Source organism: Eptesicus fuscus, chromosome 4, assembly GCF_027574615.1.
Source record: "Eptesicus fuscus isolate TK198812 chromosome 4, DD_ASM_mEF_20220401, whole genome shotgun sequence".
In the NCBI taxonomy this organism is placed as follows: domain Eukaryota; kingdom Metazoa; phylum Chordata; class Mammalia; order Chiroptera; family Vespertilionidae; genus Eptesicus; species Eptesicus fuscus.
The window spans coordinates 32,813,012-32,823,818 of record NC_072476.1 but is presented as its reverse complement, the minus strand read 5'-3'; the positions used below and the strand labels follow the sequence as shown (position 1 = coordinate 32,823,818).

General features: G+C 54.0%; 2 protein-coding genes across 2 annotated transcripts; both read right to left on the bottom strand.

Moving 5' to 3' along the window:
- Window positions 1–3,505: 3,505 nt before the first annotated feature.
- On the bottom strand, window positions 3,506–6,211 carry MOGAT3 (monoacylglycerol O-acyltransferase 3). The gene is made up of 7 exons (XM_054714261.1): window positions 6,013–6,211; window positions 5,674–5,781; window positions 5,520–5,590; window positions 5,044–5,248; window positions 4,594–4,768; window positions 3,825–4,027; window positions 3,506–3,742 (listed from the first exon to the last, which is right to left on the bottom strand). The coding sequence occupies exons 1-7, from the start codon at window positions 6,083–6,085 to the stop codon at window positions 3,588–3,590; spliced, it is 990 nt and encodes a 329-aa protein (XP_054570236.1). The 5' UTR covers window positions 6,086–6,211; the 3' UTR covers window positions 3,506–3,587.
- A 461-nt stretch (window positions 6,212–6,672) lies between these two features.
- On the bottom strand, window positions 6,673–8,565 carry LOC103286243 (2-acylglycerol O-acyltransferase 2-B-like). The gene is made up of 6 exons (XM_054714260.1): window positions 8,484–8,565; window positions 8,102–8,280; window positions 7,776–7,980; window positions 7,428–7,602; window positions 7,151–7,332; window positions 6,673–6,872 (listed from the first exon to the last, which is right to left on the bottom strand). Exons 1-6 carry the CDS (start codon window positions 8,563–8,565, stop codon window positions 6,718–6,720), a joined length of 978 nt encoding a protein of 325 aa, XP_054570235.1. The 3' UTR covers window positions 6,673–6,717.
- Window positions 8,566–10,807: the final 2,242 nt, after the last annotated feature.

The window sequence follows — 10,807 nt, the reverse complement described above, 5'->3', positions numbered from 1 at the left end:
GTCCTATTTCTGTTTCCAATAAATGACCATTATCACAGCACCAGGGCAGCCCTGGGGCACATTTCTCACTCGAGAAGTAGGACCTGGAGGCAGGAACTGAAGGGACAGGCCCCCTGCTCTTGGGGCCTGGGCTTGAGCTCATCCTGTTTTGAGACTTGATTACTACTAGGGAGCTCCAGCATTGGCCAGGGTCTGAACCTGCCCCCCATCAGCCAGGCTCAGCCCAAAGGCCAAATTAACAGTTGTTTGGGGGATTTAGTTTCAATATGTGCTGGAAGCCAGTTCCAGCATGTCATAATTGCAAGAGTTTCATCAAAAGGCTGATGGAGCCCTAACTGGTTTGGCTCAGTGGATAGAGCGTCGGGCTGCGGACTCAAGGGTCCCAGGTTCGATTCCGGTCAAGGGCATGTACCTTGGTTGTGGGCATATTCCCAGTAGAGGGTGTGCAGGAGGCAGCTGATTGATGTTTCTCTCTCATCGATGTTTCTAACTCTCTCTCCCTCTCCCTTCCTCTCTATAAAAAAGCAATAAAAAAAAAATATATTTTAAAAAGGTTGATGGAACTTGGGGACTCAACAAGGGCTGAGTCACATATGTTATCACCTGTTGGGATTTCCCCAAACCTGAAAGGGATGCATTAAATTGATTATTTGCTGCCAGACAGCTCAGGGCATCTTAATCTACATGTTATTGCCTTCTACTGGCCAAACACCCGAACAGCCATAGGCTATTCCCCAATCTGACAATGCTTCTGTATGAAACCCTACTTTTTGAAGTGTATATATCCACCTTGCCTTAGGACAATTTGTGTTAATAAAAAGCAAAGGGTCCTGAGACATGGAGAACTTAGCTCCTTCAGCTAGGCACCTCTGACCCCCAATGCCTTTCAAAATTATCTTTCATCTCTGGACTCTTACTTAATCTACGTACAACCTTTCTCCAGATTGCTGAACCCTTCTTAATGCTGGAACAAGAGCACCTACAAATGTGACATTTAGTTGGAACCCATATGACAGCAGTCACTGGGAAATAGTTGATTGATATGCAAAATGCCCTTCTGAGTGTTTCACTTGGTATCTTGGTCTAGCAAGCTGTATCCATTGTCTGGACATTGTGGTCTGGGGTCTGCACATATTGGTGGGAGTTGTATGACATGGACATGGCACTGAACTCTCGACTCTTCTCCATATGAAGCTCCAGCCTCTTAGACCTAGTCCCACCCAAGATGGATGCTTGATAAGGGAAGGCTAGAAAACCAGATGACTGGGGAAATGGGGACCAGAGGACCTTTGCCTTAGTGAGGCTAGGATCTGAGCATGAAAGCAAAGGTCACCTGGGGAAGCTCGGGAAAGGCTGGGTGTCATAGCAGGGACTTCTGAATCCTAGGGCTTCCTTATCTGGGCTGGCTTCCTGGGGAGGACAGCACACTCAGAGGTGGATGGTGGTGCCTGTGGCCTGTCACAGTGATCAGAATGCCAAGCTGGCATGATGAACAGGGAAATGGCACTGATCTCACCCAATAGATTCTGGAGGGATATTAATGGAGGGGCACACCTGTCATTGTCCGGTGTTGCCATTTCCATCTCTTACCCTGAAAGTCTTTTCACGACACTGAGCAGTAGCAACACATTCTACTTGCCGTAGTCTATTCCCAACACTCACATATTCATGCCAAGTCTCTCTCCCAGAGACAGAAACCTGATCTTGATCCTCCTGTACATTTCTGGTTCATATTGTGCTCTTTCCCCCAACCCAGATGTTTACACATGGAGGATAATGTCCCCACCCAACTCTTCCTCTCTCTACGATCAGACCTGGCACCTTTCCTGAGAACCTTGCCCTACTGGCTTCTCAGGTACTGAAAGCACTTTGTCCTTTTTATCATATCTCTGGTTCTTGGGCAAACCACATTTCTTAACTAGGCTTCTTGGCTGCTCCTATTCTTCTCCAGCCTCAGGCCAATCTACTCCCCTGACCTGATTTCATTGGTCTTGGATTTCAGACGGGGGCCTTATGAAGAATGAACTCCCCTTTTCCCTGCCCCAAACCCACACAAAGGTCCCATTCCTTACCTACCACCCAGCCCAAGCCCACCACTCTAGAAAGGGACAGCCACTGCCCACATGGAAATCAGAACAGAGGTCTTCTTGGTGGAAGGCCCAGAGTGATCTAATCCTCACACCTCCAGCTCTTGGTGGCCAGTTGGTGCTTTTGCCCTCAGGGGAAGAACCCAGAGAAAAGCACACATGATGCTGACACTGAAGTTTGGGCTGAGGCACGAAGATACAATAAATAGGTCCTCCATTCCAAAAGGGTCAGATCAGACTACGTGCCACATTTTTTCAAGCAAATGGTTGAGAAGTAACTCTTGAGCCCCTTTCCTGGGACAAGAATCAGTTTGGTGCCCTGGCTGGTTTGGCTCAGTGGAGAGAGCATCAGCCTTCAGACTGAAGGGTCCTGGGTTTGATTCCAGTCAAGGGCTCAATCCCCAGTGGGGGGCATGCAGGAGACAGCCAATCAATGATTCTCTCTCATCATTGATGTTTCTATCTCTCTCTCCCTCTCCCTTCCTCTCTGGAATCAACAATATATATATATATATTCAGTTGAAGATGGAGAGGGGGTTTGGGGAACTTTTATTTTATTTTATTTTAAAATCTTTATGATATTTTTTCTTTATTTTGATTGTTGATGCTATTACAGATGTTTCCACTTCCCCCTCTTTATCCCCTCTACTCAGCCCACCTTCCCTCTGGCCATCAACACACTGTTGTCTATGTCTATGGGTTGTGTATATATGTTCTTTGGCTAATCCCTTCACCTACTTTCATCCAGTCTGCCCCGCCCCCCTCTCTGAGAGAGGACTTTTATTATTTATTTATTTTAAAAATTCTCACTCAAGGATATTTTTTAAAATATCTTTTTATTGATTTTTTACAGAGAGGAAGGGAGAGAGATAGAGAGCTAGAAACATCGATGAGAGAGAAACATCGATCAGCTGCCTCCTGCACACCTCCCACTGGGGATGTGCCCGCAACCAATGTACGTGTCCTTGACCAGAATCGAACCTGGGACCTTTCAGTCTGCAGGCTGACACTCTATCCACTGAGCCAAACTGGTTTCGGCTCGAGGATATTTTTTTTATTTCTTGTTAGAATGGGGGCTGATTATGCCAGGGCATGCTAACTCCCAGATCGAGAGCATCAGCTCTGCAGGCATCCGATTCTATGAAGTAGTGATGGAAGAGAACTAGCTTTTGCTTTTTAAATTTTATTTATTTTTTTAAATGTTTTTATTGATTTCAGAGGGGAAGGGAGAGGGAGAGAAGCATCAATGATGAAAGAGAATCATTGATCGGCTGCCTCCTACATGTCTGCAACCGGGGCATGTGCCTTGACCGGGAATGGAAATGTAACCTTCTGGTTCATAGGTTGACCACTGAGCACACTGGCTGGGTGAGAACTAGCTTTTATTGGAGGACTAGACCCAGCAGTAGGTGTGTGTGTGGGGGGGGGCGGGGGGAGTGGAGGGAGTGTGTGTTTCAGTGCATTGGGATTAGAAGCTCAGGAGCTGGGGCAAGGCCAGGGCTACATGATGATGAGGTGAGTAGAAGCAGGGACACCATAGCTTTCCTTGTGCTCCTCAAACAGTTGCTCCAGAGCCTTCATGTAGAGCGTGTGGTAGTGGTCAACTTCCTCATCAGTGGGGTTGAGGCTCTGGGGCACTAGGATGGGGCGGCCCACTGCAGGGAGAGGGGAGACAGAGGAGGTGAGAAGTGCCCACACAGCTGATGACAGCTTCCTTCCCTGGAGATGAGGACTCACCCACAGTAGTGATGGGCGCCGGGAAGGGCAGCAGGCCCCAGGAGTTGGCTGAGAAGAGACTGCGGCCCCAGAAGATGCAAGGAGCAAAGCCCAGGTACTTCTTGATGATGGACTGGCACAGATACTGCCAAGAGTCTTTGGCAAAAACCTTAATTCTGTAGATATCATTCTCCCCAAAGGAGTACACAGGCACCAGGGAGGCCCTGGGAAGGAAGGCCAATAGAGAAGAGGGGTGGTCAGGCCAGCAGCTCTTAGAGTATCCCAAGGATGGGAGCCTCAGAGAACAGCATAACCCTCCCCACACCTCATAATTCCACTTCCCTTTAAAGCAAATGACAATGGCTACAATGAAAAATCTGGAAGAAGGGACTCACATTTCCTGAGAAAAGATTGTGTACTGAACCTTCATATATACATCCTCATCTAGTTTTTACAACCAAACCATTGCAAGGCAGGTATTAACTCTCTCACAGGTAAAGAAACACGCCTAAGGTCTTGCCTTTGGGATAGTGTCAGAGAAGGCTTCGTGCCCTGCTATTTGTACTATGACCCTGGCTCTCTTGGAGTGGGAGGAAGCTTGCAAAGTGGACATAGCGCTTGGCACAGAGTAAGCACTGACATGAGCACCTTCCGGGTATAGGGCCCAGTGTGGATGCAGAACAACCTATAGGGTCCCGGGTGTGGGGATGGAGAGCGTGCACCCAAAGGTGCTCTGTGAAGTTCTGACCATTAAAAGCAGCCTTGGACTGGGCACCAGCACCCCTCTCACCCATGCCTCAGCGCCAGGCGTACAAAGCCTTTGCGATTCTGGAGAATGACACGATGCTCCCCTGAGAGTGCATACAGGGATTCATGGGCACCCCCAATCATGATGACCACGGCCTGCCCACGCCGGCGCTGTGACAGAATAAAGTCCAGGCTATGGCGGCTCACAGAACACATTCCTGCAGGCATGAGAAAGTGGGAGCAGTCACCACCCCCTCCTTGGCTCCCTAGCTCCCCAGCCTACCCATTCCTCCCAACCCCTCTTACCCACCATGCCCATGTCACTGTGCCCTATAGTGTCTGTTTCAGCAAGGACACCATAGGACACTTGCTCCAAAGCTATTCACTGATGTCCACTGTGACCCTGGCCAGTGTTCAGACCAGGTCCCTGAGCTAGGTGGGTGGAGGTCATCCCAGCCAGAGAGCACCTCCTCCCACTCACATGGAGGCTCACCAGAGGACATGAGGTAGTCTCGATAGATTGGAAGGTGGAAGAGTCCGTCCAGCGCGACCAGTGAGGACCGAAGCCCAGGGAACTTCTGAGAGAAGCCCGTGCTCTCGGTGGAGAAATTACAGAAGGTTCCGGTGCACATGATCCCATGTGGATGAGAGCCAAACACATAGTTCCGGTCAGGGGGCAGCTCTACCGTTTTCACCAGCTTTGGGGTGTTGGGCAGGATGAGGGGAAGAAGGCATAGAAGTCAGGACACCAGGTAAAAAGTGTTGCCTCCCCTCACCCCAACTGATTTCAGAGATCAAGGATGGGTCAAGGGCACAGAGGGGCTACTCTTGAACATCACTCCACCCCCTGCCCCATTGCCTTAGCTTAGGCAGCTGGGGCTCAGGCTTCTGCAATATTAGGGGTGGATCGGTGCGGGAGGCAGGGGAAAGGAAGGAGGCAGAGAGTCTTTCTGGAGGGTAACCAGTCACCTTGATAGGATAATAATCCCTTAGGTGTTTCCAAACGGTCCAGTTCCTCATCCACTTAGACCGCCTTCCACCTTAGGGGAGAGAGATGGGTGGAGGAAGCCCTGGAGGCACCCAGCTGCCATCTCGAAATACAAGGTCCCCTTCCAGCACTCACCCCGGTTGGGTGTGTCCCAGTCCAGGAAGAGCCATGCCAAGTAGAGAAGAGAGAAGGACCAGAGGGATGTGAAGAGGAGGGAGAAGACAAGAAGGAATGAAGAAAGGCCTGTGTGAAAGATGAGAAAGTCAAAATGAATTAGCCTTTGACACACAGTCATGTCATCCAGCTGCTCCTCTCCTCCACTCTCAGGGATCATACCCTCCCGCTACCTCCCAGCCCCACATCGGCCCTCTCCCTCTCTCTTTGCCCTTGGGCACCCAGATAAGTGGCGCTCCAGCGTTTCTCCCCCAGTCCCTTCTCCCCCTGCGGACCCCAAGCACCCAGGCCTCTTCTCACCCATGAAAAGGAAAGTGAGCACGAATTGGTAGGCACCCACTGCTTCCAGCCACTGCTTCTTCAGGGTCTTCATGGTGCAGGCGAGGGCGGCGGGAAGGTGGGGACTCCTATCCCAGGAGCTGCCCTGGGCCAGCAGGGCTCCGGGACCCCAGGAGAAAAGGTGTCTGGGAAGGCTTTCTTGTCCAAGGGGCCGTGTGGGGTGGTGTGTGTGTGTGTGTGTGTGTGTGTGTCTGTGTGTGTGTGTGTGTGTGTGTGTGTGTGTGTGTGTGGAGGGGAGGGGGTTGTAGACGGGAGATGGTTGGATTCGGATGTGTCCAGGCTGTTCTCAGATTGATCTTTGAGCTTCCTGAGTCAGTCGGTCTGGGCTGGCTGCAGGGCGGGTCTGGGAGGAGCGAGGGGCTGTGGGAGGGAGGTGGGGCAACTACCTGGCGAGGAGATTCTGAAGACGCTGGAGAGCCGGAGGGCTGGGCCCCAGCAACAGGGGTCCCCGAAGCCCAACTGAGACTGTCTGATCTGGAGTGGGGCCAAGCAGGGAGGAGGCGAGGGTGGGGCAGGGCTGAGTCGAGCGCGCACCTCCCCTCTGGGCAAAAACACACAAACACCGCTAGTCTGTTCCCGCCTTTAATGTGCCCTCCCCCCCCCCCCCCCCCCCCGCGCCCATCCACAGTCCTAGGGGGCCGGGAGGGATGGGAGGCGCCGGCGCGCCTAGGTGAGGACGAGGTGCCGGTCGGCCGGGACCCCGTAGCGCGCCTTGTGCTCTTCGAACAGCCGCGTGAGCCGCTCCACGTAGAGCGCGTGCAGCGCGTCCACCTGCGCCCGGCCGGGCCGGGGGCTCCGCCGCACTGGGATCGGGGCCCCCACTGTGGGCGGAATGCGGAACAAGAGAGAGAGAGAGAGAGAGAGAGAAAAGAGAGAGAGAGAGAGAGAGAGAGATCGCTGGGACTCCCTGTCTCTTTCCCTCCCGCCCCCTGCGATCCCCTGGAACAGAGGTCATGGCCCTGACAGTTGTCAAAGGGCAGCTTGAGGATGAGGTCGGAGCGGCTGGTCAGGATCTTAGACCCCCAACCAGGGACCGGCCCGTCCGGCCCGGGGAGCGCGCGGGGGACTGCGCTCCGAGGGGTGGGCGGCCCGGGCTCACCTACGGTGTAGATGGGCCTGCGGAAGGGCAGGAGGCCCAGGCGGCCGTGGAACAGCGGCAGGGACACGCTCAGCAGCGGCTGCAGCGCTTCCTGAGCCATCCGCACCCACGAGCCCGGGGGGTTCGGGAACTGCTGGAAGAGTTCGTTCTCCCCAAAAGAGAAGACAGGTACCAGAGAGGCCCTGGGGGAGAGAGGCATGCCTGGTTCCCGGCCGGGCGCAGCGCTCCTCCTGCACGGAGCAGCGGCATGCTCCTGCCGCCACCCCAGCTTCCTCACCCGTGTTCCAGCGCCAGCTTGACAAATCCCTTCTGATTCCGGATCCGCAAGCTCAGCGCTCCGGGCTTTGCCTCCAGCGCCTCCAGCGGCCCTCCCACGGCCAGGACGGCCACCTGGCCGCCCCCAGGCCGGGACAACAGATAGGCGGCGCTGGCCTTGGCTGAGGACACCAAACCTGGGGGGAAGGCAAAGGCTGGGGAGAGGAGTGGCCCTGGCGCCTGGGTCCTCTAGAAGAGACGGGAGGGCACCGGGGAAAGTAGAGCTGGGACCAGGAGCCCCCAGGCGGGAGGGCAGGTCAGAGGTGACAGCAGGGACGTGGCTCCTGAGGTCGGGCTCCCCACTCCTCACCACTAAGCATGCTGTAGTCCCGGAAGACAGGAAGGTGAAACCAACAGGGCAGCATGAGCAGGTGTGGGCAGAGGCCAGGGAAGAGGCGGGAGAAGCCGGTGGCCTCTGTGCAAAAGTTGCTGAAGGCCCCGATGACCAGGACGCCATGAGGGTGGAAGCCGAAGAGGTAGTTGTGGGAGGGATCCAACTCTGCGGTTTTAACCAGCTGCGGGGCAGAGGATGCACACCCCACCCTGGGGGTGAGATTGGACATGTGGGGAAGATGATTGGAAGGGTCTGTTTTGTATCTGTCCCCACCCCAGCAGGGGGCTCCTGGGGGTCCTCACCGAGATGGGGAAGTAGTCCCGGAAGTGTCTCCAGATGGCCCAGTTGCGGACCCAGGCAGATCTGCGACCTCCTGTCTGAGGGGTGTTCCTGTCTCCATAGAGCCAGACCAGGTAGAGGACCCCTAGTATCCAGGCCCGGCTTAGGAGTGCAAGGATCAGCACAGCCAGGCACAGCTGGGCTGGAGGATGGGGAAGGGAGTCTCAGGACCCGGCCATTTAAGTTCCAGGTCTCCCCCTGGCCCACTCCCTTCCCTGTCCCAACTAATTCCTTCTCAGTCCTTGAAGGACCCAGAAGATCCCTGCCCCACCTCTCCCCTTGTAATGGGGCAGCAGAGCCTCAGGCGTGTGTGAGGAGGTTAGGTCCAGGGATTCAGGGACTCACACAGCCCCAAGAAGAGGAAGAGCCATTGTAGGACAGCAAACACCTGGAGACTCCGGCAGAAGCGGCTGGAAGAGGCCGGCATTCTGTAGAGGGGAGTCGCACAGGGGTCACCCTGAGCTCTTAAGCACACCCCTTTTTGGCCCAACCCATTGGCCCTGACCCCTGGCCCTGGTTCCACCCCATTTTCATTTCTTTTGCTGACGTGCACACTAGGCTCTGATGAGCTCAGGCAAGGAAGGGTTAACCACTACTTGAGCTCATGGAAATGAGCAGGGGGAGGGGGTGTCGGGGGGCGGGGGGGGGGGGGGAGGAAGGTGTTTGAACTTTGTGTTTGTCAGGACCTCCCACCTCTGTGAAGAGCTAACAGAGGTCTGGGAAAGTGGGGGTTTGCCAGAGTGGTGTGTGCCACGAATGGCAGGGCTCCCAACATGAGTGAGAACAGCCTGAAAACCTCTAGGCAGCCTAGGACTCTGTGCAGAGACACTACAGAGGGCAGGGCTTTGTGGGGAAAATTAAGGATTGGGGAGCCCCTCAAGAGAGGGCCCACTGAGCAGTGGGCACCCCTCCAAGTAGGTTGGGGCCAGTCCTCACTGTCACCATGACCCTACCCAACCGTGACCAGAGGCCTGTGGGAGCTGGCACCTTCTCCAGGTCAGGGAATGTCACTTCTTTTATTTTTTTTATCCCAGGTGTGCTAATGCCAACATCACTACTATATCTGAGTCTGGTTATGATGCTTGTTCTGTCTCTTCAAACTATGCTTTTTGCTTTTTTAGTATATCTTGTAATTTTTTGTTGAAAAAATTGATATGATATACTAGATAAAAGGAACTATATAGTAAGTAGGCCTTTGGTGGTGTGGTGGTAAGGTGTGGGGAAGGGGAAGCGTCTACAGTCCTGTGACCAAGGCCTCAGTCTGTTAGTGAGCCTGTATCCCCGAACTGTGAGCTCCACGCATGCTTCTCAGTCTCCTCTAGGTGCGGCAGGGCAACTAGAGGGGGCCGACTGTACATTTCTCTTTCTCCAGGTTTGATAAGGTCTGATAAAACTCCAATATGTTAGGCTTGGTAAAGTGGCTTCTCTTGAGGTCAGGCCTTGTTAAGGACAGAATGCACTGGCATAGGGAATGTCACTTCTTCAGGAAAGTCTGACACCCATCCCATCAAGTGCCTCTGTCACATGCTTTCCTAGCAGAAAACGTTTTCCCTCCATTATGGTAATTTTCAGATTAAGGTCTCCCCTACACTGTAAGCAACAAGAGGCAGGTAATGTCCTCCTCACTGCAGCCCTGGGAGATGCTTTGTAAATGGATGGACCCACTGCAGGAGACAGCTTCCGATGCCCAGGCTGGCACACCCTTTCTGTCCCGTTCTTGTGCAGGCTTCCAGGTCCAGGGACCTTACCAGGAGGCATTTTCTGCTGTCCCTGCTCAGCACACTTCCACCACCAGGGTGAGAGAACTTAAAAGTCCAGCCAGAGAAATGCTCAGTCAAGGTGATCCACCCACTCAGGTGACCTGTCCTACCCCCCAGGAAGGAAGGCTTCATAGGGAAGTTTTCCCGGGAGTCAGGGCAGGAGGCAGGAATAAAGTGGACAGCAAGTGAGGTGTAGGAGGCAGGAATTTCCTGGGACAGGTGAACAGGCCTGTTTGGTTTTTAAAAGGCTTCTTCTGCAAGAGAACAATTGAAGATAAATTCAGGGAAGATAGGCTGATGCAAGGCTGGGAAAGACCAAGCTGAAGGGGCGTGGCTGGCTGGCCTCCGGGTCCCTGGGTGAAGGGGTCTTGGCCAGGGCTTGATGGCCCCCTGGAGGCTGGAAGCAAGACCTGCCCTCAGGAGGTCTCTTTTCCAAGGCTGCTTCCTATCCTCTTCCAGGAGGCTTTCCTTGGAATGACCCACCAGGCTTTTCCCTTTCCTGATTACCCTCCCCGTCCCTCCCCCCACCCCCACTCCCACTAAAAGCTTAGGTCCCAGCAGCAGCAGTAAGGCCCCTGCCTGCCTTCCCTCATAGGACACATGCCTCCAGGGAGCCTTCCTCCTCTGAGCACCGTCCCTGAAGCCCAGCTCAGGGATATGCCACCCGCCTTTCATGTAAAGATGCCATCAAGTGATGAATGATGCTATCAGGGAGAAGTGCGGGGTGGTTGGGTGGGGGTAGCTTTCAACAGAACCTGACAGTGAAGTCCTTTGGTTTGGCCCTTCTACGGCACTTCCCAAGCCCAGGCAATAAAGGGCAGTGAGAACTGGGACCCAGGGAAGCTTCCAGGTTCCCACACATTCTGCCTCTGCCTTTTCCTCTTCTCTGTTCTCTTTCTTTGGAGTAAC

What these genes read in the sequence shown, in the direction of transcription:
- MOGAT3 (XM_054714261.1), bottom strand. Translation starts at nt 6,085, where the DNA reads ATGAAGACCCTGAAGAAGCAGTGGCTGGAAGCAGTGGGTGCCTACCAA. An exon ending in CTGGGACACACCCAACCGGG is followed by an intron (nt 5,591 to 5,673) that starts GTGAGTGCTGGA and finishes CTCTCCCCTAAG; the next exon opens with GTGGAAGGCGGTCTAAGTGG. An exon ending in GGGATTATTATCCTATCAAG is followed by an intron (nt 5,249 to 5,519) that starts GTGACTGGTTAC and finishes AACACCCCAAAG; the next exon opens with CTGGTGAAAACGGTAGAGCT.
- LOC103286243 (XM_054714260.1), bottom strand. Translation starts at nt 8,565, where the DNA reads ATGCCGGCCTCTTCCAGCCGCTTCTGCCGGAGTCTCCAGGTGTTTGCT. An exon ending in CTTCCTCTTCTTGGGGCTGT is followed by an intron (nt 8,281 to 8,483) that starts GTGAGTCCCTGA and finishes CCCATCCTCCAG; the next exon opens with CCCAGCTGTGCCTGGCTGTG. An exon ending in CAGGCCCATCTACACCGTAG is followed by an intron (nt 6,873 to 7,150) that starts GTGAGCCCGGGC and finishes TTCCGCCCACAG; the next exon opens with TGGGGGCCCCGATCCCAGTG.